Source organism: Pelobates fuscus, chromosome 11 (assembly GCF_036172605.1).
Source record: "Pelobates fuscus isolate aPelFus1 chromosome 11, aPelFus1.pri, whole genome shotgun sequence".
Classification (NCBI taxonomy): domain Eukaryota; kingdom Metazoa; phylum Chordata; class Amphibia; order Anura; family Pelobatidae; genus Pelobates; species Pelobates fuscus.
The window spans coordinates 34,170,135-34,197,616 of NC_086327.1; the positions used below are offsets into that span (position 1 = coordinate 34,170,135).

Below are 27,482 nucleotides of genomic sequence, written 5' to 3' on the forward strand. Positions count from 1 at the left end.
ACACCACCCCAATACTCTATTTAGAATGGTAGTTTAGAACCTTCACACCTCGCAACATGGTGTCAAAATGCAATGGAAACAATTAATGAGCAGTCAGCCAGGGGGAGTGTTCGTGGATTGTTTCCCGACTCGTTCGTTTCCCGAACGAGGACCTCCCCAGTTCCCCATTATAATGTTCACACCAATTAATCATAACATTTGCCATATTTGACATATTAATTTTTTCTTTTTATAAACTGTAATGACTACATTGCAGGGTTAAACTATTAATGTAAAGCAACACTCAATAGAAAAGATACAAAAATAGTTTATTGTCACAAATTAATACATATTTTTTTCTGCATCAGAAGACCTAGCATTTTTATAATGACTTTTACTCGGGCAATATGAGCTGAATGTGGTTGGATTACTGTAGTCGCCACAGATCACTAGCATGAGACTCATAGTAAAGTCGAAATGGATCAAGTGTACCATTATCGAAGCAGAAATAGTACTGTCATTTTTGATACCATTAATTAACTTGTAATGCTGCATGACTTTGTACATGGTCGTACATGCAAAATTAAGTGTAGCATGACAGACGTTCTATGTTCATTTAATTCTCTTCCCACGCATATGATTTGTCATTATCCCTTCATGACAGTTCATAAAATTATTTGTTTTGTCTTTAAATTAAAGGCATAATAAGCCAGTAGTTGACTGGATACCTAGGTGTTTTTATGGCAGGCTTGAAGCATAGTAACACAGTAATCTAGATTGAAAAGTAGTCCATTGAGTCCAACTTTTAAAACACATAAATCATATATTTTCATCCTGTTGATCCAAAAGAACCAAAAAAAAAAAATTACATTGCCAATTATGCCACAAAAAGGGGGTAAAAAAAATCAATCTTGACTTCATAATGGCAAAATACTTCTCCTTGGTTCAACAACTTTGGATCAACAATCCACATGCATGCCAATTATTACTTTTGAATATTTTGTGTTTCCAAAAAAACAACCAGGCCTGTTTTATGAAATATCTACATAATTTCCTTAAACAATTTCCACATCTTTATTGTTCTTACTGTAAAGAACCCTCTCCTCTGCTGTAAGTGAACATGTCTTTCTTTAAGTCTCAATGGGTGACCTCTTGACCATTGTATATCCCTGCTGATGAACAGGTTTGCACCTAGTGCTTGATACTGACCCAGTATGTATAGCATCTTGTCTTTTCTTTTCACCTTTTTGGGTTTACAACTGCAAACCTTATTTCGGCCAAATCTATCTTTTGCAATTTGAAAAATAAAGTCAATTACAATAAAAACACTCAGGCTTCTGTTATTATTAACTCCTTGGCATTATTTTCTTCTTTCACATACAGCAATCGGTACATTTTCTTCGGGATTTTAGTCTCACTGTCATCTCTGTAACTTGTTGTATGAGCTCTGATATGCAAATTGCATACCCTACAAGAAACAGACAAAATGTTTATAAATATAAAGACATGAAATATATTAATCAGCACTTGGTTAATTTTAATCTATACATTTCTCTGTTGTTAGGGTTTTCAGGCTCCATACAAGCTTGCTCCATGTGTATCACATGCCTCCCAACCATCCAAAATCCAGCAGTACAGTTCCAATTGTCAGGTCCCATCCCACTATCCCACCATCCCACCATCCACATTTGTTTACTGGTGTCCCATTTTGGGGACACCAAGAAACTGTCCCCAACAATCACAGCACAAGTGCGTCAATAGATGTGCTCACACCATGATTAGGGCACCAGGGCCCTGCAGGGGGCACAGAAACAGTGCTCTCTGTAGGGTGTGCCTCAGTGGACAGGCAGCCTGGTGTATATTCACACCAAGCTGACCTGCCATTAACATGACAGGACCTGCCCCCTTTTTGAGTGGGTCTCTGTCTTTTGTGGTGGAGTTAGTGACATAATTGCATCACTCGCCCACCCCCTTTATGTCCCTCCCAATGACATCCTGATTCTCTGCACACCGGAGTTAAGGGGTATGGTATCAGACAAAAATAGCCATTGCTTGCCGTATGTCCATGGATTGGATTACATTATTAAAATATTTTATTTTACTTGTCTTAGGGTGGTGATGCACACATGCATGAATCTCTGGAGACCAATGGCACCATCACAGCCCTGGCTAACCCTGCTCCTGTTCCAGAGCCTCAAAAGGAGGCTGCTGTGGCTACCTTCCAATCCCCAGCCTCTGTCTCCTCTAACATTTCCTGCTCCAACAGAGAGGATTTTTCTCCAGGCTATGTAATTGCCTCAAATGGAACCATGGCCTGCAGAGAAGATCTAAATGCCTTTGAACAGGCTCTTAAGGCCAGAGCTGCATCCCATTTTTGCCTCCACTGCCTTCTTGAAGAATCACAAAATGTTCCAACACTCTCAGATCCTGATGATTCAGATGCATATACAGACCTGGATTCCCTGTCTAAGCCTGAACTGGATCCTGTAGTTGAAGCCCTGTCTGTTCACCCCCGGAGATTGCACGTGGTGGGGGCGCTCTGTCATGGCACAGCCCAAGCCCTGCAGACAGCAATGTGTGGCCGCCCCTTTAAGAGACCTGGCTGGGTTTGAACTCAAGGCTCCAGCATCTCAGTCAGGTTCTCTGCCTTGCTGTCCACCAGGGGGCTTCAATTTCTATTTGCATTATTCTGCTTCCTGATCCCTTGCCTGGATTAAGCAGTGCTGATCCACCTGTAGCCTTTTTCCAATTAGGGTCAGTTGCATCTAATTTGCAGGCTGTAAAAGTCAGCCCTGCCTGATAACCTAGCATCTGGTCTTTTTTTTTTGCCTGTTTGGTGTTTCCTGACGGATCTTTGCTTCGCTACTGACTGATTTCCTGGACTCTGACCTCTGCCTGCATTACCGACTACGTCACTCCGCTGCCAGCCCTGACTTCTGCTTCTCGTCTGACCCTGCCTTTGGATTTCCCCTTAATCTCTACTGCGCTTCTGTTTTTTGCCTCCTCCCTGTGCCATCTCCTGCATCTGGGCTCCAACTCCTGTTAAACTGTTACATAAGTCCCCAGGTGACTGTTACAGCCTCTTTGAAGAAACCACAGGTGTGCCCAAACAGTTGTCTCTAAAATTACTTGATGCATTGGGAATTTACCTTCCCTGATTAGAGTATTCCATGATTAAGCTGTGTGCACTTCCTCTCTATCTAAAAAGTATATCGTTTAATTAAAAGGACACTCCAATCATATTCTGGACACAATCGGAACTGAAATACATTTGATAGATATTGCCCTCACATTTGTGCTTTGCTCCACATTCAAATGTCATTAGTATTGTTAAAAAGAAAAAAAGGTTTTGATGGGAATCTGGACTATAAGATGTCAATGTGGATGTAATCAGTCACTTAAGGTACAAAATCAGATGTCCACATATTAAGACAAAATAATATTACCGTGTAAGTTGAATCTTCACTGTCAGCCAGCGCCTGAGGATTAAAATGAATTGCAAGTAAGAGATGAGAATTTATACATGTGGTAGCCAGACGCATAACAGAGCTTAAAAGAAAGAGGTACATGGTGTAAATCATTAATATTAGAAAGCTACCCCTGTTATATTATTTAAATTCTTAAAACATAGGAAATGATTTACTAAACATTATGCTGCTGCAAATTAACAACTCAATTAAAATGTCTTAATTGAAAATAAGCTGGACTAGGGCGTTTTCCAGCAAGATAATTGAGGGCCTTATTTTGTCAATTATAGGCATGCATTGGAAAATAATTTACTGTTGCTTAAAGGGAATCTCCAGTGCCAGGAAAACAATCCGTTTTCCTGGCACTGGAGGTTCCCTCTCCCACCCACCCCCCCAATCCCCAGTTACTGAAGGGGTAAAAACCCCTTCAGTCACTAACCTCAGGCAGCGACATGTCCCACGTCGCTGCCTGCTCCTCCACCTCCACCACTGTAATGGATAGAGAAGTTCTACATAAACCACCGAGGAAACTGGAAGATCTTAGTCCCAAGATTTCAATATTGGGTTATCTAGTCCAACACCTTGACACTGACTTCTTGTTTCTGGCTGTCAGAGTCGTCCATATGAGGCCTTACCTATCTGTGCAGAACTACCATAGATAGAATGGATAAAGTTTAAAAGAAAATCTCCAATGGACAGCGCTATGTGACATTACGTGGAAGCATGATATGTTGTATGCCATGAGAGAGTGGTGAAAGTTAATCTAGTCTCTAATAATTACTATGATGAGTAAGCTCAGGATACATTTAATTAAACTCTGTATATTTCAATCCATCAGACACAGAATGCTAATGCTGTGCTAGTTATGGACCACAGCTTTATTTTTACCCATGGTGATTAATGGAATGTGAATATCTATATGCTTTTTGATATTTAATATGTTAGTTAAGTTTCAAAGTTTCAGCATAGAAAGCTTTATGGTTATTTACAAGTTTGGACTTTATACCTTCTTTCCTACACCCTACTCCTTTACTGCTGTTTGTCAAGTAACAGCAGGAAAATCCAAACTCCTCACCCACCTTTTACTTCCCTCTCTATACATTAAGACAAGGTGTAACTATCTGATTGGATAAAGCTTAAAATCATGCATTGTTAAAGAACACCATATAACCTGTGTTATGAATTACATTTTGGAGATGTTATTGTGAACAAAATGTGTCTGTATCATGGTGGCCTCTTCCCAGCTCTGCAAAGAGATTGCAGGATAAACAAGAGATTGCTATATTAACCCCTTAAGGACCAAACTTATGGAATAAAAGGGAATCATGACATGTCATGTGTCCTTAAGGGGTTAAAAAGAAGTACATGGCAAAGAAATGATCAATTATTTTAAGAGGTCTTCATTTTTTTTCTTACAGTGATGAACATTTTTATAAATATTTTTTGGGGAAATACTTGGGGAATAATGTCTTTTTGTTAATAAGTATAGACCAAGTAAATAAAATATGTTCCAAATAAGCGATTTGTTTAGACACTGGTTTGGGTGAATTTTGGTGAGAGTGTTTTTAATATAATTTGACTTGAAAAAGTGTTGTTTACTTTTGGCATATGAATCCATTTAAATCAATGCAAAAAATATATATATTCCAACACTCTCACTTCCTCATTATACATTAATACTCAAGATGATCTAACAAGAAAAATATATATTATACACAAAACAAACACTCACCTACCTGTGAATTGCTATGATCGTTATAATACTCTGGTAAGGGTCCTTGTACATCATCATACGTTTCTAAAGGATAATCATAAATAGAATTAGAAGATTCTAATGTTCATATCAGGACAAATGTAAATTAACTTCTCCTAGCAAGCAACATATATTACATTGACTTTACAGTGCAATTTAGCAAATAATAACATAATTAGAGACATTATAAATCAATACAACTACTGACTACACTCTATGCTACCTACAAAATAATAATATCAAAAGGCTCTGTGACAGCAAACATTCTGTATTTTTGTTTACCATCAGCAGCTCTATAAACAAGTAGGATATGCCAAACCACTGATAAGTCTCTTGCCACCAAACTGTTATGAGAACATAAGATCATGCAGACCAGAATAAGGGGCATGTCTTGTAAACCTGTCCTTCAGTCTCCTACCTTATCTCTACATCAAAATGACAGCATCTGCCACATCTACTTTGTATATCAAGGTCCACAGACTCCATAGCTGCATTTAGGGTGATTTGACAGAGTTTTCATGTGAAAAGGAGATGTTTGCAGAGAATACTATATAATATAAAAGCTGGTATACTAGTAAAGAGGTAAAAAGGAGTCTGGTGAGACAATGATTAGAGGTTAAAATGGAGTTTGTGGAATGTGGTGGCAAACCTTACGGAGGGGATATTTAAAGAGATTGTGAAGGAGGACATTTATGCAGCTCTCCTTGTGAAAGTACATAGGACGAAACCGGTCGGAGATTTCTTTCTCTGCATTCCGAACTCCAGTAATAAAGAGTACCTTTGAACCAAAGCCGCTATCCCTGTGTATGAGAGACAGATCTTCTGACTTTTATCCCGGACGGCATTCAGACTGACTTTTAGCCTAGAGGTTCATTTATTGCTGCTTCAGCTGGAGGGGCCCTTTTAGACTAGATGCTCTTTTAACGCTGTTTATTTCACCAGCACTTTTTGTCTTGTAAGTGCAATATGTTACCTTGCAAATTTTGTAATGGTGTTACATTTTACACTACATTAATCTTTTTATTCTTTTAAGTGCATTACAATTTGAAGATTTTATCACAATACTTTGGCATGGTTTATATAGAAGAGAACTACTTTAAGACATATTACATTGTAATAGTGTATCCAATACTAACGGTAATTTTTATTTTTTGGTCTATTACTTGTACTTTTAATCCCACATCACCACTTTCTACCTTTAAAAAAACCTTGGCAGTATATGTTTTGTGAACTACACAAACAGCGTATCATTTAGTTATAAAAATGGTCTAAAATGCAAATGGAATAAAATATGGCAAGATGTGAAAGAGTGTCACTGTTGAAATGTTTTGTGTTGTCACACTTAGGTTCCCAGATCCTCCATTTTTTATTTGACAAATATCATATCTATTTGATGCAAGGCTGTTCATGTAATGTGCTGCCTATATAGTATCTTACATTCATAGTACTCAAGACATGATTCTGTGGCATACAACTATAAACACTGCAAGGGTAACACTGTTATGTCAGACTGTTATGAAGACATGCTATCTTTGTGTCAGATTCCAAAACTGACATGTAAGACTTTAATTTATTACTGCCCCTTTAATTTAACTTCCTTATATTCACCTCTAGTGGCCTCCCAAGGCACTAGACATCTCAGGCTCTTACCTGGAGAGACTTCAATCAACTCAGCTATAAAAGGCCACACCCTATGACACAAGGGGCCTGGACATTGAAGTCAGTGTTCCAACGAAGTACTTCTGATCCTGACTCCTGTAAGCAACCTGTATTGCCTTATACTGGAAGCTACTTAACTGCTTGAACTACATCAACTCTGCATGTTCCTGTAAGCAACCTGTATTGCCTTATACTGGTAGATACTTAACTGCTTGAACTACTTCAACTATGCATGTTTCTGTAAGCATCCTGTATTGCCTTATACTTGTAGATAATTACCTGCTTGAACTACCTCAACTCTGCATGTTCCTGTAAGCAACCTGTATTTGCCTTATACTGAAAGGTATTTACCTGCATCAACTACTTCAACTCTCATCATCCAGTAATTACTTGCATTGTATAAATCCTGAAGGAACTTACCTGCCTTATTACTTCAACCCTGAGTCATTCTGAACCTGGCTGCATTGTCGCATTCCCCAAAATGCTATCTACTAGAATAACTTTAATCCTACTTGAATATAAAACACTTTTTTTTGCTTTTTTTTTCACTCAAGATATCCTATTTTGTGGCATATTGTCTTTATTCTTATTTCTCTCAAGTTAATTGATATGCCTAAAAGAACCAATAAAGTTTCAACCAATAACCCTGGCAATCGTCTCCTTACTGACCTGCTCAGGGACATGACACTTTGATCAAAGACCTCTGCTCTTCAGAGTCTCAAAGTAAGCAGACTGATTATCGGAGTCAAGACAAGAATATATTTAGAGTTGGCTCGTGGGAAATTTATTGTGTGTTACGGAGAGACTTTTGCTCTGGCAGTACTTCTGGTTCAATTCATTGCATTTCATTCAAACCCTGTTTGAACTGATGTCACTAGTGTCCAAGTGGAAATTCATGCATTAATGAGAGTTAAGCCATTCAAAACTGACATTTTACTAGGGGATGACACAAGATACTCCTAGTACTATAGCCATGTCAACACACTGTAGTGTTTTGTGGTGCCTAGAGTGATCCTAGATATGGGCAGTGTCCAAAAGGTCAGGAGGTGGCCTTTACAAAGATAGAGGTCAGATTTAAATTTCAGGTGGAGTCTAGCACCCACCAATTTAAAACTTTGCAAACCTAAATCATATACTGAACTTTATCGATAACTCTGCATTGTTAAACACAGTCATTAGAGATGTCCCGAACGGTTCGCTGGCGAATAGTTCCTGGCGAAGCGAACATAGCTTGTTTGCGTTCACCACGGCGGGCGAACATATGCGATGTGCGGTCCACCCCCTATTCATCATCATTGAGTAAACTTTGACCCTGTACCTCACAGTCAGCAGACACATTCCAGCCAATCAGCAGCAGACCCTCCCTTCCAGACGCTCCCACCTCCTGGATAGCATCCATTTTAGATTCATTCGGAAGCTGCATTCTTAGTGAGAGGAGGGACAGTGTAGCTGCTGCTGATTTAATGGGGAAATCGATAGCTAGGCTAGTGTATTCAGTGTCCACTACAGTACTGAAGGACTCATCTGATCTCTGCTGTAAGGACAGCACCCCAAAAAGCCCTTTTTAGGGCTAGAACATCAGTCTGCTTTTTTTTTTCCCGTGTAATCTAATTGCAGTTGCCTGCCTGCCTGCCAGCGTGTGTCTCAGGCTCACAGTGTCTACTCTGCCAACTTCTGCCAGTGCACAGTGCCACTCATATCTGGTGTCACAATAGCTTGCATTTAAAAAAAAAAAAACTTTTTTGACTGTAGTGTACATTTATAAAAAAATAAAATTTTGACTGTAATAGATTGAATAGCAGTTAATTGTCTGCAAGCGTGTCTGTCAGGCCTACAGCGTCTACTCTGCCAACTTCTGCCAGTGCACAGTGCCACTCATATCTGTTGTCACAGTAGCTTGCACGCATAGTACCACTAATAAAAAAAAAACACCCAATCTTCTACAGCTTCCGCTCGGAAGCTTGACGCACCATCCTCCTCCAGCTTAGCTTTCTGGCACCTCTCAAGTTACCACTCGCCCACCTGCCGCCATCACCACCAACACTAGCACCACAGCCGCTTCACTTGATCTGTCAGAGGAGTTATTTACACATCAGTTGGAAGAAATGAGTAATGTGCAACCATTATTGCCAGAGGATGTAGATAACAGGGATATGTCTCAGTCAGGCAGCATTACACACATGGACGTACGGTGTGATGATGATGATGTTGTACCCGCTGCTGCTTCCTTTGCTGAGTTGTCAGATACAAGTGAAGCGGTTGATGATGACGATGCGTCCGTGGATGTCACGTGGGTGCCCGCTAGAAGAGAAGAAGAACAGGGGGAAAGTTCAGATGGGGAGACAGGGAGGAGGAGGAGACGAGTTGGAAGCAGGGGGAGGTCGTTGCAAGAAGCTAGTGGCACAGTCAGACAGCATCCATCGGCACCCGGGATCAGGGGGGGGTCACCCGGGGTCAGCCAATCAACGCATGCTGTTGCCACCACCAGAATGCCGTTATTGCAGAGCTCAGCAGTGTGGCATTTTTTTTGTGTGTCTGCCTCTGACAACAGCAATGCCATTTGCAACCTGTGCAAAAAGAAACTGAGTCGTGGGAAGTCCAACACCCACCTAGGTACAACTGCTTTGCGTAGGCACATGATCGCACATCACAAACACCTATGGGATCAACACATGAGTACAAGCAGCACACAAACTCAAAGCCGCCATCCTCCTCCTGGTCCAGCATCTTCAGCCACGTCAACCACTGCTGTCCTCCTTCCCCCCTCTCAACCATCCGCCACTACAGTCAGGTGCCGGATGACTTGCGGGACTTATCCGCCACCAACTAGGGTTCAAGCCGCAATGTTTTAGGGCACTAACAATACCTGCAACAATACCTAATTTTTCAGGCATGTGTACATGCCTAATTTTTCTGGCCTCTGGTGCTGCACTGTGGCTTCAAAAACCAAACCAAAAAAAAGCACATAACAGGGATTAAACTGATAGGAGTGGTGTGTTAAGTATTACTATTCCTATCTTGTGGCACATTAGATTGCACGCGCAGTGCCCCAAATTTGAAGTAGGAGGTCCGACCAAGCATCTTTTTCAATCTCCCGGTTCCTAAAATCGATGCCATATACATGATATAGTAATCTTTTAAGCAAACCAATAAGTTTGAATGACTATCTGTTCCTGACCAAATTAGAAATAATTAAATTGCGTATACGCAGAAGTAAATTCACACTGACACGAGGTTCAGGTTAAATGAAAGAACTTCAGAAAATGTAATGGCAAGTGTTGAAAAGTGGGTGCGCAGACCCTTATAAAGGCATTATTACATCATTGAAGAAAATCAAGATATCAACAAGTAAACATTATTAATTGGTTTAGGTGTTAAGTGGTTAGTTAAAAGCCCTCCCTGCTGGGTGTTATATCTAACGTCACAACTGTCGTCATGATCTTCTCCTCCAGATTTCAGCGCCATCTTGCTAGCACGAGGAGTTCACTCGATGGGAGGGGGGCTTTGGCAGCTATTCATTTTGAGTAATTGGCACGTTAGTCTCTCAAGGTTAGTTCTCAAGGCCTTTTTAGTAACTTACCCATTTTATTAAGACTATCTGCTACAATATTTCACTCAACAGGATCCTAGCATTTCCTGCTGACACACTATTTCTATGAACAAAGCATTCTTGTAAAGCTTAAACTTATGAGGCCTAAGAGAGAAATATAAGGATATAGATTTAAAGGGGCCTAATAATTCTACAACATACACGTCCCCTGATAAGGGACGTAACAGGGATTAAACTGATAGGAATAGTACTACTTAACACACCTTATAATAATGCAGAGAGAGGCAACGCAGAGAGAGGAGTCTGAAGAAGAGGAGTCAGAGGAGGAAGGTGGCTTTGAGGAGGTGGAAGACCAAACAAAGCAGGCGTCCCAGGGGGCTTGTTGTCACCTTTCGGGGACCCTTGGTGTTGTATGTGGCTGGGTGGAGGGAGAGACCTTCAATGACATCAGTGAAGACAAGGAACGGGACATGGCTAGCTTGGTATCCAACCTTGTTCAAATGGGGAGTTTGCGGTTGTGCAAATGGACTGTTTGCGGTTGTTTGCGGTGCGTTAAATGGGGAGTTTGGTCTGTCACTGTGAAGCGGGTGTAACCCTTACACTACCTGATCAATACAACATCATACCTGATGTTTTAAAGCACATTGTTCCAAACAATTTAGGAATGTTAGGTGATTTATGCCCTTTATGGATTAAAACCAGACTCTGCATCAACTATGTAATTTTCCATGGGAGTTTTGCCATGGATCCCCCTCCGGCATGCCACAGTCCAGGTGTTAGTCCCCTTGAAACAACTTTTCCATCACTATTGTGGTCAGAAAGAGTCCCTGTGTGTTTTAAAATTCGCCTGCCTATTGAAGTCTATGGCGGTTCGCCCGGTTCGCACGTTCGCGAACGTTTGCGGAAATTCGCGTTCGCCATTCATGAACTGAAAATTTTATGTTCGCGACATCACTAACAGTCATTGGTTATTGACTTGGTTGCATATATGAATATGTCTGCTGTCAAACACAATCTTTTTACAATAAACTGAACATTTAAAAGGACACTACACTGCCCGAATACAAAAATGAATTAATAAATAAATAAAAATCACTTGAGTATGTATACCCTTAATGAAAACATGCATGCATTTAATTATGCTTTTTTTTATTGGAGTTTATCTGTAAAGACCTTGCAAAAGAAAAGGTCCTCTTGTCTGCTGCCTTTGCTAGCCCTCCGCTTCTTCCCCAGCTAAGACTTTCTGTCTTCCAAGTGCAGTTCAATGTGACGTCTTTGCAAGGGAGGTGATCTGGAAAATTGCTGCCTCTTGAGTTTAGCTTCACTGAGCTAATCAATGAGGAAGTAACAGAATATTTCATAAACGTGTATAGACGTTTTTTTATATCCACTGTATCTCTAATAAAGCTTTCGACCTTTACATCAAAATATAAATTGTAAGTATTATTAAGCAATCCCATCCGTCTCAGTCTCTTCTTACCTGTCTTTACTTCTTTAGTCGTAAATGCATATTTCTTATAAAGCAGGATAGTAACACTTATGATTAATATAATTCCAACAATTGTCCCACAGATGATTCCAGCTATTACTACTGCACTGGATGCAGACTCCATTATTTTAGGGGTAGATGTTTCTGTAAAAATACACATAAAACAAATATTCAGCATAAGATAATGAACAAAGAGTATGCTAAATGACAATATCATAAAAAAAATATGCTATTATAGTTAATTCATTGATCAAAATAAAGCTTTGAAAGCATGCAGTTCCGTGGTTCCAAAACCAGCCTTCATGATCCAGCAACATTCCAGGTTTTGTCATGATCTCCATTGGAATAAAAAAAGGGAAATACATTAATCCTGGATTGTTGGTGGGTCATGAGTGCTGGTTTTGGAACCAGTGATATAATAGATACTATTTTAGGTTTATTTTAAACTGTGACTGTGAAGATACGCCAGTATCTGCAGTTTAATCGTAACAGAATTCAGAATTAACAACAGTTTAAATTATCTATAAAACAAAAATGATTTAAAAATTATGCAGTAAAATTAATAAGGCTCAAGAACAATAAATGATACACCCATGGCAATGTAAATATGAAAAATAGCTAAAGCACTGATGAATGCCAAGATAAACTAGAATAATAGAACAATGAAGAAATGTTAAATGTTTTTACACGGTGTATGAAAAAAATGTACACTTTAGTATTTAAATTTGTGTAAAATGCAGTAACAGTGGAAACAACCTGCTGCTCTACACTGTGTTACAGGTATGGGTAAATTAGTTAAGTCTGGTCATAGTTCTGCTTTAGAACATGAAATTATGGGTATAAAAACGGTATAGTCTGATATTTAAAGAGAGAGTTTGAAGTAGTAAGAGAATGGAAATATTTTTGTGGTCAACTAATAGATTGCATTTTAGAATTTGATTTACATGTACATCACATATTACTTACCATACACAGTGAGTTTCACTGAGGTTTGGTTTTGTATAAACGGTGCATATACTATGTTCAGTCTGTATGTACCCTGGTCAGTAAGAGTCAGATTTGAGATCAATAATGAACCATTTGGGAAACCCTTGGCTCGTGAAAAATACCTATTTCCTTCAGTTTGTGAATAAAATGGATTAAATAAATATAAAATAATTAAATTATTATAGTCTGTGTTTGGCCCTTTATACCAGCTGGACGTGATTATATTTCCAGGGATCCCAGTAACATTCAGGATGACTGACTGACTGACGACAGGATACTGAGGAATTAACTCTATATTGAATCCACTGAGTGACTCCATCCACACAATGACTAAAACTGAAAGACATAGAAAAGAAGTAAGTCAGAGAGAAGAGTTAATATGCATAGTATATATTGTATAACATAATAAAGTATAAAAATTATGCCTTCTAGATTTTCCATAAACCATATTTTCCATAAACCCTATTGCATCATGATCACCATGTAACACATCTTCAGATACATAATAATTATTGTACATACGTACAAAAAATTCCTTCACACTTTAATACAAAAACCTACACATTATTTTTGTCAGCTAAAGGATCAGAGGATCCTTCATGGTTGCGTGGCATCAATCAAATATGATACCACACAGCTTGGTATTACTCTGAGGTGGTGGCAGACACCATTACCATTATTAGTGAACTGAATTCTACCCTATACCCTGTAAATGTTGTATCAACACTCCATTCACTTCCAGGATTTTTGTAGTATAGAGACTTGCAGGTATTATTCTGTTTAATGGTTAGTACAATATTGTTTTGAAGGAATTTCTACCCTAGAGATGGGTGCAAAATCTATGAAAGGCAAATATCCTTTGTACTTACTCGGGACAAAATCAAATTTTGACTGATATACAATTTTCCTTGCTGTAGCCCCTTTGGAAACAGAAGATACCATTAATGTACTAACAAAGTGAGTATCTATGACTTTTTATTTTCATCTGTTTGTTGGTGAAATCAGTTTATTTACCATCTATCTTTTTAACCCCTTCAGGACGGGTGACGGATGAGGTCCGTCATCCAGGGGATACCCTTAATGACGGGTGACGGACCTCGTCCGTCACGCGGTAAAATTAACCCCAGATCGCCGCAATCGCGGCGATCGCGGGGTTAATGGTGCTCCGGTCTGCCTCTGTATTAGAGGCAGACCGGGAGCACCGGATCGGGCTGTCCCAGCTCATGTGCCCGCTCTGACAGCATGTCAGAGCGAGCACATGTGCTCTGTATACTTACCTCCGCCTCCCTGCACTTCCGGGTTCACTGTGAAGTGCAGGGAGACGGATCAGTGAGGATCCTGCCCCCTGCTGTAAAAAAAAAAAAGTAAAATTAAAATCCCACCCCCCTTTACCCATTTTAATAAAAAATTAACCCCTTCCCTGCCAATTGATCACTGACTACAGTGATCAATTGGCAGGGATTACATTTTAATATGATCTGATTTTTTTTTAACCCCTGAGGGTTAATTCTTTTTTTTTTTAACCCTCAGGGGTTAAATTTATTTTATTAATTAATTTAAATATTTTAAAATTATAAATTTAGCTAGCTGGGGAGGGTGGAAGTTAGTGGGGAATTGGGGGATTTAGTGTTAGGCTAACTAGGGGTTAACGTTAAAAAAAGTTTTAAAATAAGCTTTAAAAAGTTAAAAAAATAAGTTAAAAAAAGTTTTAATAACGTTTAAGTTAAAAATTAAAAATAAATAAACCCTTTACCCAGTCCAAATAAAAATTAACCCCTTCCCTGCCAGTCTATCACTGCCTACAGTGATCAAAATACAGATCACAGTATTATACTGTGATCTAATTTTTTTTTAACCCCTGACGATGAACTTTTATTTATTTTTTAACCCTCAGGGGTTACATTTATTTAATTAACTAATTTAAATATTGTATAATTAAATATTTTGCTAGCTGGGGTTGGTGGGAGTTATGGGAAAATGGGGAATTTACTGTTAGTGCTGCTTACTGCTAGTTAGGGGTTAACGGTAAAAGAAAAAGCTTAGAAAAATGTTAAATCTGTAAAAAAAAGTTTTATGAAAGTTTAGGAAACTTAAAAAAAATTAATAAGCAAAACAAAAGTTTAAAAAATAGTTTTAAAAAGTTAAAAAAGTTTTAAAAAGTTAAAAAATACATTTAATAACGCTCATTACCACTACACCTGGTACAAGCTAGCGGAAAAATGATCCCACGCTAAGGTTAAAAATATGCCTTTTGAAATACCCTGGGATGTCTTCTTTAAGAAATGGTATGGCTTTATGGGGTATTTGGATTATATAGCCTGGTAAAATACTCTAAAATGGGACATGGGCACAGCGTAAAAATTAAAAGTTTGGAAAAAATGGAATGGCTGTGTCCCAAATGTGCCCCTCCGATGTCCACATATACCTGGCAAAGGTACATACGGGGGTATTTTTGTACTCAGCCGACATAGCTGAGCAACATATAAAGTATTATAGAGTGGTGGTACACATAAGGTTTGCAAAATATACTGTGCAAACTCACTTTGTGTGTCAAAAAGGCAGAAAAAACGCTTATTACCACTACACCTGGTACAAGCTAGCGGAAAAATGATCCCACACTAAGGTTCAAAATATGCCTTTTGAAATACCCTGGGAGGTCTTCTTTAAGAAATGGTATGGCTTTATGGGGTATTTGGATTATATAGCCTGGTAAAATACTCTAAAATGGGACATGGGCACAGCGTAAAAATTAAAAGTTTGAAAAAAAATGGAATGGCTGTGTCCCAAATGTGCCCCTCCGATGTCCACATATACCTGGCAAAGGTACATACGGGGGTATTTGTGTACTCAGCCGACATAGCTGAGCAACATATAAAGTATTATAGAGTGGTGGTACACATAAGGTTTGCAAAATATACTGTGCAAACTCACTTTGTGTGTCAAAAAGGCAGAAAAAACGCTTATTACCACTACACCTGGTACAAGCTAGCGGGAAAATTATCCCACGCCAAGGTTCAAAATATGCCTTTTGAAATACCCTGGGGTGTCTACTTTTAGAAATGGTAGGCCTTTGTGGGGTAGTTTGAATTTAAAACCTGCGAAGATGCTTGGAAATTGCACATAGGCCCAGCGTCAAAATTCAAAGTTCTGTAAAAGCTGATATGGCTTGGTCTCCAATATGGCCCTGTAGCTTCACAAAATAGTGCCAAAGACATTCATTGGGGATGTCTTTTTACTCAGAAGACTTAGCTGAGCATCATTTGGAGGTTTTGAACTTAGTGGCACATATGAAATATACAAAATGCCCAGCAAAAATGCAATCCGTATGTAAAAAAATGCCCCAAATAATTTTTTACCACATACTTTGTCATATATTGGTGAAAAAATGGGGGCATGCTAAGGCACAATATGCACCTTATGATATACCCTGGAGTGTCTACTTTTACAAATGGTAGGCCTTTGTGGGGTTTTTTTGAACAGTCAAACTGTTATAATACCCCAAATGGAAGCATAGGCTCAGTAAATCCGTCTCTCAAAATTCTACTGTTAATACTGAAAAGGACAGGTCTCCTGTATGGCACTGTAGCTTCACGAAATAGTGGCATAGACATACAATGGGGGTGTCCTTTTACTCAGAAGACTTAGCTGAGCATAATTTGGGGGGTTTGAACTTAGTGGCGCATATGAAATATACAAAATACCCAGAAAAAATGCAATCCGTATGTAAAAAATGCACAAAATTATTTTTTACCACATACTTTGGCATGTAATGGTAAAAAAATGGGGGCATGTTAAGGCACAATATGCACCTTATGAGATACCCTGGGGTGTCTACTTTTACAAATGGTAGGCCTTTGTGGGTTTTTTTTGAACAGTCAAACTGTTATAATACCCCAAATGGAAGCATAGGCTCATTAAATCCGTCTCTCAAAATTCTACTGTGAATACTGAAAAGGACAGGTCTCCTATATGGCACTGTAGCTTCACAAAATAGTGCCAACGACATACAATGGGGGTACCGTTGTACTCAGCAGAAGTAACTGAACACATAATAAAACTTTGTACAGGAATAGCACACACCAACTTTACAAAATACACATGAGAAGCTCTTTGTTATAAGTTTGTGTGCGAAAACCCCCAAAAAACACAATTTTACTCCAATATTTAGCAGAGGTTGGCGGTAAAATGGCTACGTAGAAAGTGTCAAAACAACCTTAGGTAAATAGCTTGTGGTGTCTACTTTATATAAATATATACTTTTGTGTGGCAATTTTGTTTTCTTTTATGGCAATTAAGCTTACAAGACAAACATACCAAATTCTAAAATCGCTCCACATTAAAAGTTTATTTTACTCCTTGTGCTTTGTGACCTGTAACTACCAAAAAAAACTTTAAATCCCAGACACATTATATATTCTGTAAATCAGAACAACTAAATGAATTTATTTTTAATTACTTTCCGTAACCTGCACTAATTGTGCACACATTATTATTGCAAAAACTGTAAAAAAAATCAAGATTTCTCATTTTTTTTGCATTTTTCTGTATTTTTTTAATAATAAATAAGCATTTATGTAAATATATGTTACATCAAATTAAAGCCCTTTCTGTCCTTTAAAAAACGGTATATAATATGTGTCGGTGCAATAAATTAGTAAAATGCAAATTGCAGTTGAACGCAAACAGCAAAAAATGCAAAAAAATGCTTGTGTCATTAAGTGAAAGACAAGCTTCTGAAGCTGTGTCCTTAAGGGGTTAAGTATGCACTGTGACTATTTCTGTTCATAATAAATGTTCCTTTAGTAAGTTCTGCCTTTGTCTGAAATAATAATTAATAAATCATGTTAACCATCGAGTAAGACCTATTATTTAACCCCCTAAGGACAGATGACATGTGTGACATGTCATGTTTCCCTTTTATTCCAGAAGTTTGGTCCTTAAGGAGTTAATATCTTTGTTTGCACAGATATATGGTATTTTGTGTTTTTTTAAATGTATGAGAAAATAGAGCCTACAGCTCAAAATAAATTCATAAGTCAGAGATTAAAGGAACACTATAGGGCAGTGTTTGCATGAAAGTGCCTGCGGGTAATAATTATACTCACTAGAACAATTACATTAAGCTGTAGTTGTTCTGGTGACTATAGTGTCCTTTTTTATTTTTTTTATAATTCTTTATTTTTTGCAATGACAGAGAAAATTACACAATGCAGTCATATGGATTGCGCAGAAGCCTCAGTGTGAATTCAAAAAGTATGTATTGCCATTAGGTGGTTCATGCGGTTTTCATGGCATTGCGTGTACATCATCTGTATTAAAGATCTGTCTGTCATTGGTTTTATCAGTATTGTAAATGAAAAAGAACAACAAGCGGTAACATAAAACATGAATAGTACGTATATTGTATATAACAGTATGTTTAAAGGGACACTCCAGGCACCCAGACCACTTCAGCTCATTGGAGTGGTCTGGGCGCCAACTCCCACTACCCTTAACCCTGCAAGTGTAATTATTGCAGTTTTTTTAAAACTGCAATATTTACCTTGCAGGGTTAAGTCCTCCCCTAGTGGCTGTCTATTAGACAGCCACTAGAGGACACTTCCTGCTTCATAGCACAGGTTTTCTGTGCTAGAGCGTCGCTGGACGTCCTCACGCTGTGTGAGGACCTCCAGCGTCGCTCTATTCCCCATAGGGAAGCATTGAAATTCATTTTCAATGCTTTCCTATGGGGTGCGCTAATGCGCATGCGCGGAGGTCTCCTCGGCCGGCGGGCGAGATCAGTCTCGCCCACCGGCCGACGTAACCAGAAGGAGGAACGGCGGGGGAGGAGGAAGCAGCGACGTGGGACCTGTCGCTGCCCCTGGTAAGTGACTGAAGGGGTTTTCACCCCTTCAGCAACTTGGGATTGGGGGGTGGGAGGGAGAGGGACCCTCCAGTGCCAGGAAAACGGATTGTTTTCCTGGCACTGGAGTTTCCCTTTAAGTTGCCATCTTATTTTGGTGGCTTTGGTGTGTTGAACTTATAGGCCGGGGTACCGGTTGACTCGGCCTATTGATAGGGAATTGGGAAGTGGGTGGGGGGAAGGTGGGGATGGTATGTGTGTGTGTGTGTGTGGGGGGGGGGGGTATTGGTCTTCTCTTGTGATTTACTATTTGTGGATGTAGTTTTCCCATGGTTCCCATGTCTTAGTGAATGTTTTCATTGAGCCTCTTATTTGGGACGCCAATTTATCCATGAGGTGACATTCTTTAATTTTGTTGAGCACTGTAGGCATTGGGGGGGGGGGGGGGGGGGGTAGGTTGTAACCATGTTTGGGCTAGGGCTTTTCTAGCTGCCAATGCTATTTTGTTTAGAAATTGTTGTTCTGGTCTGGACCAATTGTCGATAGGCTTGGCCAGCAGGAATGCCCATGGCTTTAGGTCTACCGGTCTATGTAGTATTTGTGATATTAGCGTTTGGATGCCTTTCCAGAAGAGTTTAATTGTGGGGCAGGACCACCACATGTGGGTGCATGTCCCTTTTTCTCCGCAGTTATGCCAGCAGAGATCTTAAGGTGTTTTTTTCATGTGGTACAATTGGACCGGGGTAATGTACCATCTGAATATTGTTTTATACGCCTGTTCCTGCATCGTGATGCAGATGGAGGTTTTGGTGTTGGCTTCCCATATATCCTGCCAGTCGATACCCTCTAAAGATTCCCTCAAGTCTGTTTCCCATTTGTCGGTGTATTGCAGTTCTCCCCATTCCCGTGTGGTGGAACAGAGGTGGGAGTATAGTTGGGTGATCATGCCTCTTTGATATTGTTCCGCTAGGCAGATTCACTCAAAGAAAGTCATTTTGTTTTTGGCGGCGGTTTTCACCGTTGCTTGGGCCGCATAGTTTTTGAGTTGTAAATATCGAAAGAAGTCGGCTGGTGTCAAGGTTGTTCTGGATTGTAGGTCTGGGAAGGTGATTATCGTGTCGCCCGTATAAAGTTGATATACCCTCTGGAGGCCGGCTTGCTATAGGCCTTTGAAGTCCCAGGGTCTCATGCCTGGTGTGAAAGCCCTATTGCGGTATATCGGGGTAAGAGGGGAGGTCGTAGAAGTTAATTCGTATTTAAGGGCATATTTGTCCCATAATTGAATTGAATTGGTAATGGCTGGGCAAGCTGTTCTCGGGAGCGCCCTGTGCTCTTTTGGGGTCCAGATGTAGAATTGTGGGAGATCGGATCTCATAAGCAACGATTCCAGGTCCACCCACCTTCTAGTCCTCGGGGGGGTATACCATAGGGCTATTTGTGCCATCTGGGCAGCTATGTAATAGAAGTGTAGATGGGGTAGACCCAGGCCAACTCTCGTTTTGGGGCGATATAGTATGTTATGGGCTACTCTGTGTCTCTTATTGGAATGAGATTGTTTTGTGATGGAGATGGGTATGGCCTGGAATAGAAATAAAATTCGGGGTAAGACGTTCATCTTAATTGAATGTATTCTCCCTATCCAAGATATGGGTTTGTCTGCCCAGGTCTCCATGTCCGAGATTAGTTTTTCTATTATGGGTGTGTAGTTTAGTCTGTGGAGTGTGGTGGGGCCTGCTGGTAATTTGATATCCAGGTATGTAAGGAACACTTGGGTTACTAAGCTACTGCTTGGATACTAAGCTACTGCTGCTGTAAGCGCGGTGCTTTATCTTTGTGTTTTATGTAAGGAACGTTGGTGTAACGCGTATGTGGTGGTCTGAGGTGATTTTGGCTATGTCTGGGGAGTGCACTGGATTTTTCCACGTTTACGTCATCAGGTCCTGGAATAGGGATTCTAAATGTGGAATTAGTACTTCTCTAAATGTTTTGTAGTAGCTGCTCTCAAAACCGTCTGGGCCAGGGGCTTTATTGCTTTTGAGGGAGGAGGTGGCTGCGTTGATTTCATCCTTAGTAATCGATGCTGATAATTCTGTTATGGCTGCGGTGTGTAGTTTTGGTAGGTTTAGTCGGGTGAGAAAGTCGGTTATTTTCCGATTCGCATCTGCGTTCGTTGTGTTGTCTTGTGGGGAATGGTGATATAACATTGTATAAAAGGTTGAGAAGGTTTGAGCCATTTCAGTCGGAGAGGTCTTCAATGTGCCGTCTGGTGCTCTTATCGTAGTGATAGGGGTGTTGGGTTCTGGGTCGTAGCGTGTGGGCTAGTAATGTATCCATTTTGTTGGATTTGTCATAGAATATCCTTTTTGACCATGTGAGTGCTCGGGCTGTGTCATCTATGAGTAGTTGTCTGATAGTGATGCGGGTGTTTTGGAGTAGTTGTAGTGTTTGGGGATTTGGGTTGGTTTTATGGCGTTGCTCCACTGTACGGAGGGTTTCTAGCAGTTGGGTGAGTTTCTGCGTTTTTTGTTTCTTTTTGTGAGTCGCTATTTTGATAAGGGAACCCCAGATCACGGCTTTGTGGGCTGCCCATGCTGTGGTCATGGAGATATCTGGTGTTTTCTGTAAAGTATGTGTTTATCTGTTTTTGAATGTCATCAACGACTTGGGGATCTTTGAGGAAGGACGTGTTGAGTCTCCATGTCCACGGGGTGGGGCTATGGAGACCGCTAAGGTAGATTGCGATGTCCGCATGGTCTGACCATGCGATGGTGCCTATTTCAGTTTTTTGTGTTTTTGTGTAGCCTGCATGGTTGGTTAAGAACATGTCTATGCGTGAGTATGTGTCGTGGGGCGGTGAGTAATAGGTGTAGTCTTTGTGGCAGGGATGTTGTGCCCTCCATGCATCAATGAGGCCTGTTTTACGGATGAAGTGGTGTAGCTGTTTGTCTTGTGCACCCATGCCATGGGATCCAGCCAGCCCTGGGCGTGAGCTTTTATCTGCTGCTGGGGCGGGTGTGGCATTTAGGTCGCCCCCTAGAAGGATAATCCCGGTGGGGAGCGAAAGGACCACGTTGGACATCTGGTTCCAGAATCATGGTGTTGGTGTGTTGGTGCATAAATGTTGAGTAAGTGAATGGGTTGTGAATTAATCCGGCCGGTTGCTAGGACGTATCCACCGTCTGGGTCAGGAGTCACTTGGGTTAAGTATATTGGGCATCGTTTGTGTATTAAAATTGTTACTCCGTTATGTTTACAGAAGGTTCGTGCCTCTGCGGCTAGGCGGTATGTGTTATCATGGAGGGAGACCTGAGCAGATCAAGATAGATGTGTCTCCTGTATGAATGCTATGTCAGGATCTAATCTTTTCAATTCTCTAAAAAGTGTTCGTCGCTTACGTGGGGCGTTGAGGCCTTTAACATTAAGTGAGGATACTTTAAGGGCCACGGTCTTTGAGTTTTGGTGTGCGCTCTTGGTCCAGATAGATGTTTGGGTGGCTCTGGAATTCCGCTATGGTGAGACTTGTGCATGTGTATTTTGGGAGGTGGGGGGTGGGGTTTACTCCCACCTCTGTTCCCTTGATTCACTTTTTGGGTGCGGGTTTGAGGATGCATTCGTATCGCCTCAATCTTTGTTCAAGACCTGTGTGGGTGTGGGGTGGGTAGGGTGTATGGGTGGGAGTTGATTAGTGAAAATAGAAGAAGGTGAGGAAGATAGGCGAAGGGGAGAGTACGGAATAGCCGTACGTGTCTGGTCTTATCCCGTGCCAGACCGCGGAGGGGTGCATGGACCCTTTGTCAGTCTGGGAGTAGTGGGTCATGAACCTGTTTGCCGGTGTGGCCCTAATACCATGTATCATCCGTCGATTGGGTCTTTATTGTGCAGTGCACTATTTGATAACCATGTGGTTAATTTGGTTTCTCAGCCTCTAATCCTGTGGCATTAAGTTTCAATGGCTAGTTGGTGAAGCTGGGGGGGGGGAGGAGAGGCTTTGTGGGGTGAGACTAGTCGAGTTACCTCTTCTGGTCTATGATGGTTTTCCTGCTGGTGATCATGTTAGTGATTGAGTGGTGGGGTGGAGGCTGTTTTGTTTTTTTGGGGCTTTTTTTTTGGCTTTTTGTTTGTATTTTTTTTTCTTACATTGGTGGGTGGAAAGGGGATGGTCTGTTATTTAAAGTCGGCGGTTGGTCTAAGTAGGCGATGGCATGGGGAGAGAGGGCAGGTTGGGGGGATCAAAACAGAACAATACAGGTTAGGAACATGACACAATATAGCTGCACAACATTAGCCATTTCAAGTACAAAACATTTCTTATGTTGTCCCTTTGCCCTGATTTTCCATGTTTTCTGTGTCCCGCCTCAGTCCCTCTGTGATCTTTCAGACCAAAAGCCGTTTACCATTCTCTGCCCCTTCCCTTCAGATGTGGATGTGGATATTAAATGTGTGTTGCTCTTTCTAGTTGTTTGTCTTCCTTTTATAGAGCAAGTTCCCTGTCTCTAGCCATTGAGCTTAGTCTAATTGTGGTTAGGTGTGCTGGTATAGGGGTGACCGAAGATGTGTGTGTGTGGGTATGGTTGTTAGGTGAGCTGGTGTCTAGAGTGGTGAGTTGCGTCTATCTTGGGTATGTGTGCCCTGGTTAACTGTCTTGGTTTCTGCGTTAAGGTTTCACATATATACTTTACACTTCTGGTGGGTATCAGGAGTGTCTCTTGGCTTTGTTCGATTTCAACGGGGTTGTGTTTCTGTTTCGAGACATCCGCATCAGTCTATAGTCAGGTCCATAGGGTGGTGTGTCGTTGTGGCTGTTTTCAAGATGGGTGTTGTGCTGGTCGGTCTTGTTGGTCAAGTGTTGGTGGTGGTTAGTAGAAAGGTGTCTGTTGGTTGGTGCGTGTGGCAAGGGTAATCCGGGTGCAGGAGTCCATCATAGAGGGAGGTATAGTGTCTGGATGTCGCAGATTCTCTCCGTCTGGGGGGTTGGTATGTCACCGGTGTGACTCAGTTCTTTTTTCTGGGGGTTGGTGTCTGGTGGATGTAGAAGACTAGGGAGAACGCTGAGTTGTTACTGGATGGGGTCTGGTGTTCTCATTGCTGGGAGGATGGTTGGGCCTTGGCTGTTGGTATCTGTTGGCCGTCCGTTTACTCCGTGGCGGTGTACCAGTCTCTTGGTAGGGGTTGTAGGGCCGGGAGTGCGGTAGTTGGCAATGTGAAGTTTTCTGGCAATGTGACGCCCAGAGCGCGGAAGAAGGGCGCTGGGTCTGTGCCTGGTGTGAGGATGTGAGGTCTGCCGTGTCTAAAGACCATTAATTTAAAGGGGTGTCCCCAGGCGTACCTTATTGCGTTGGTCCTGAGCAACTCAGTAACTGGTTTCCACTCTCTTCTACGTTGGAGGGTGATGGGAGCCAAGTCTTGGAATAGGGTAATTTCTTTGTCCTGGTATTTTATGGGGCTTTCTCTGGCCTTCTTTAGCACTGCTTCCTTTGTCTGGAAGTGGAGAAAACTGACTATTATGTCTCTGGGTCTCGCGTTGTCGTCTCTCCGGGCGCGCAGGGCCCTGTGCGCCCTATCGATGTGCCAATGTTCAGCCGGTATCTCCGGCAAGAGAGGCCGCAGGATGACTAGGACCGTGGTCGCAATTGGGCCTTAATCCTGTTGTTCAGGTAGGCCGCGCACGCGGATGTTGTGGCGGCGCGACCTATTTGCCAGGTCCTCAAGCGCTGCCTCCGATGCTTCTAGTTGGTAAGTGTATTAACGTGGGTGGCCATGGTGTTGTGGGCCACCGTAGTAGTTTCAACACGGTGCACCAGCTCCGTGTTACACTCACCCAGCTTGTGGATTTCAAACATTACCGCCTTTGAGCTTCTGTCTATCTCGCGGGCTAGGTAGCTTTTCACCGCTGCCAGCTCAACGAGTATGTGGGCTGTTTCTGATGTGGCTGAGCTGCGAGGCTGGGATGAGCTCGAGTTTGCTGGGGAGCCTGGGGCTCACGGGCTGGATCCGCCGCCATCTTGGGTGTCTTGGCAAGGCGTGCGGGAGGCCGTGAAGAGTTCAGGTACCGTGGCAGCCGTGTCCGGTTGTTTTTTGACCGGTTTCCTCGGTAAGCACTTGTCCATGGTTGGTTTGGTAGTGGGATAGGTGGGTTTTTCGTGGGTTGGTAGCTTTTGTGAGCGTTTGGTACAGAGGGTCAGCGAGGAGCTCTAGGCTTGCACGTCCAGCTTGGTTCCCGGTCAAGCCACGCCCCCTCTACAGTGTCCTTTTGACATCTGCAGGTAATGAGTGCAAGTCTCTATGCACAAGGCTTTTGACTTTGACATTTCTAGATGGGATTTTGGAGTAGGACATCAAGTAATTAGTGAGTTTATAATGGATTGTCATAAGTATTAGGTCAATGACTGTTTGAGTGGGTATGTTTTTGAATAGTCTTACTTTCATTTCAGAAAACTACATTATGTAGGATATGAGTATGAAGCAATGATCTGTGATATGATGCTGTGCAACTAATTGCCCCTCGGTTATGAGTGGATGTGCATTGTGTTATCAAGTGAAGTGTGAGTCAATTTCTTACTAGGTTTGTGGTACTGAATTTGCATTGTCCAAATATTGTTCTTGTAAAGTCCTTTAGTTAGGTCAGTGTCACTTGCATTGACCAAAGACAACTACTGCTATATAGTATAAAAAACTGCCAAATCCCCAAAATAACAGCAACTATGATGGCATATAGCTTGCTATATACCATAATAAATACAAATATATACAATATATAATACAAAATAAATACAAATCAATAAAATACACAATAATGTAGTTGCACTAACAAAAAATCTGAAAAATCGGTAATATCCTTAATTTTTGCTAGATAATATTTCTCTAGATAAACATGTAAACATGACAGACTTATATAGATCAGAGCAGCCCGGTGTTCTCTGGATATAAAATGGTACACACTCGATGAAGGATGTTATTATTTAAAGGTAGTTTCAGATGTTGTAGGCTATAGGGCCCTTTGCCTCCCTACAGATAGTAAAATCTTACTTGTATTCAAGTCTGAAGCTGCTGCCTCTGCCTGTGAACTTCCTCTGACCTCATCAGAAGTGGTGGCCTGATCCAAATACAATGCTTCCCCATAGGATTGGCTGAGATAGACAAGGAGGCAGATCGGGGCAGAGCCAGCACAATTCAAACACCGCCCTTGCCAATCAGCATCTCCTCATAGAGATGAATTGAATCAATGAATCTCTATGAGGAAAGTTCAGTGTCTGCATGGAGAGGGTGGGGACACTGAATGTTTGGATGCATTTTAGGCAGCCATAACCCAGGAAAGATCTCTAACAGCCATATAAGGAGTGGCCAGTGAAGTTATCACTAGGCTATAATGTAAACACTGCATTTTCTCTGAAAAGACAGTGCTTAAAGAAAAAAAGCCTGAAGGTAATGATTCTACTCACCAGAACAAATTCAATAATGTAGTTTTTCTAATGACTATAGTGTCCCTTTCGTTGATTCTGTTTTTTGCCAGTAAAATACATTGCTTTATAAAGCTGTATATGCTTCTTCTAGTTGTACACTTACACAATATTTTGTAACTGATCATTAAACAAAAAATATTTTTTGAAACATGCTTTCTTATAACAGAAAATGTGTTGCTGAGGAGTAATAATTGTAAAATATATTAACATTGCATTATATAAAGGTACGTGTCCATAGAGGAGAGGCTAGAAAAATATATGATATTAATAAATTCATTTAAAAGATATAATGGTACAAGCAGCAAGTGTGCTTATACTCAGGATACCGCAATATTGGATAGACACTAAGTTTATTGCATAGAAAATAAAAAGATTCACAGTACAACAATAGTGAGTGCAAAGCAGAATAGCCGTCTTGTGGTTAGAATGGGGAAAGGCATCCTTTATACAGGTTGGACTAAATTTCAGAGTAGAATTTAACAGGTAAATAACGTATTTGTTAGTAATTTGATTATTTTCTTGCTCTCTTGATGATCCCAGCGTAACAAGTAAAATGTGCGTTGAGTGTGCTGACCCTCTTCCATTCCCATTTTGGAAACTTTATAAACAATTTTTGTAAACCAACAATTAATCGCTGTGTGGCTGTTAAATAAGTAGGGATATGTAGAATTTCCTCACACAGCTACTAGGAATGATTAGGGAACAGCCACTACAAAACTTTAGTGGTAAATAAAGTTGGTGTGCATGTTTACTTAGTGAATGGATACTTTGATCATTTTGTGAATACACTTGGGAGGACTGTCTTATCTCTTCTCTCTTTTCTTTGTTTTTTTAGTTGCCATTAATCGCATTGATCTGGGTATAGATAGTATTAGTGGTTGTTGCAGCGACCTCTACTGACTGAACAAGTGCAATACAGATATACAATAATAGGATATAATTTTGGACTAGGAGCACTAGTGACCTCTTTAGACCTTAGACAAGTACCATAATACCACTATAAGTTATTTGCACTTGGCTTACTATATATTTGTGCACTGATTATATTGCTGAATATATTGCTAATTTAGTATTATTATCACAATTTCTATATGTTTTCCCCTGTCTTTGTTTATAGCCAGTGCATTCGCACAATACAATATTGCAAATACTGTGATCCCGAGTGACTATTTGTAGACGCTATCTATATGATAGTAAGTGTTCCTTTGCAATACTCTAGAATTTGAGAGACTATCTTTAAAAGGGAATTGTTATTAACATAGATACTGAGATATTAATTTAGTTTTAAATGTAAAA

General features: G+C 40.7%; 1 protein-coding gene across 1 annotated transcript in view; it reads right to left on the reverse strand.

Moving 5' to 3' along the window:
- Positions 1–909: 909 nt before the first annotated feature.
- The window catches only part of LOC134577234 (carcinoembryonic antigen-related cell adhesion molecule 4-like), a 33,343-nt gene continuing 6,770 nt past the window's right edge, over positions 910–27,482 (reverse strand). Inside the window, exons 2-6 of the mRNA XM_063435913.1 lie at positions 12,864–13,220; positions 11,889–12,041; positions 5,183–5,244; positions 3,426–3,458; positions 910–1,447 (exon numbers count right to left, since the gene is read on the reverse strand). Coding sequence (XP_063291983.1) covers positions 1,400–1,447; positions 3,426–3,458; positions 5,183–5,244; positions 11,889–12,041; positions 12,864–13,220 — 653 coding nt within the window. The 3' untranslated portion in view covers positions 910–1,399. The remainder of the gene's footprint in view (positions 1,448–3,425; positions 3,459–5,182; positions 5,245–11,888; positions 12,042–12,863; positions 13,221–27,482) is intronic.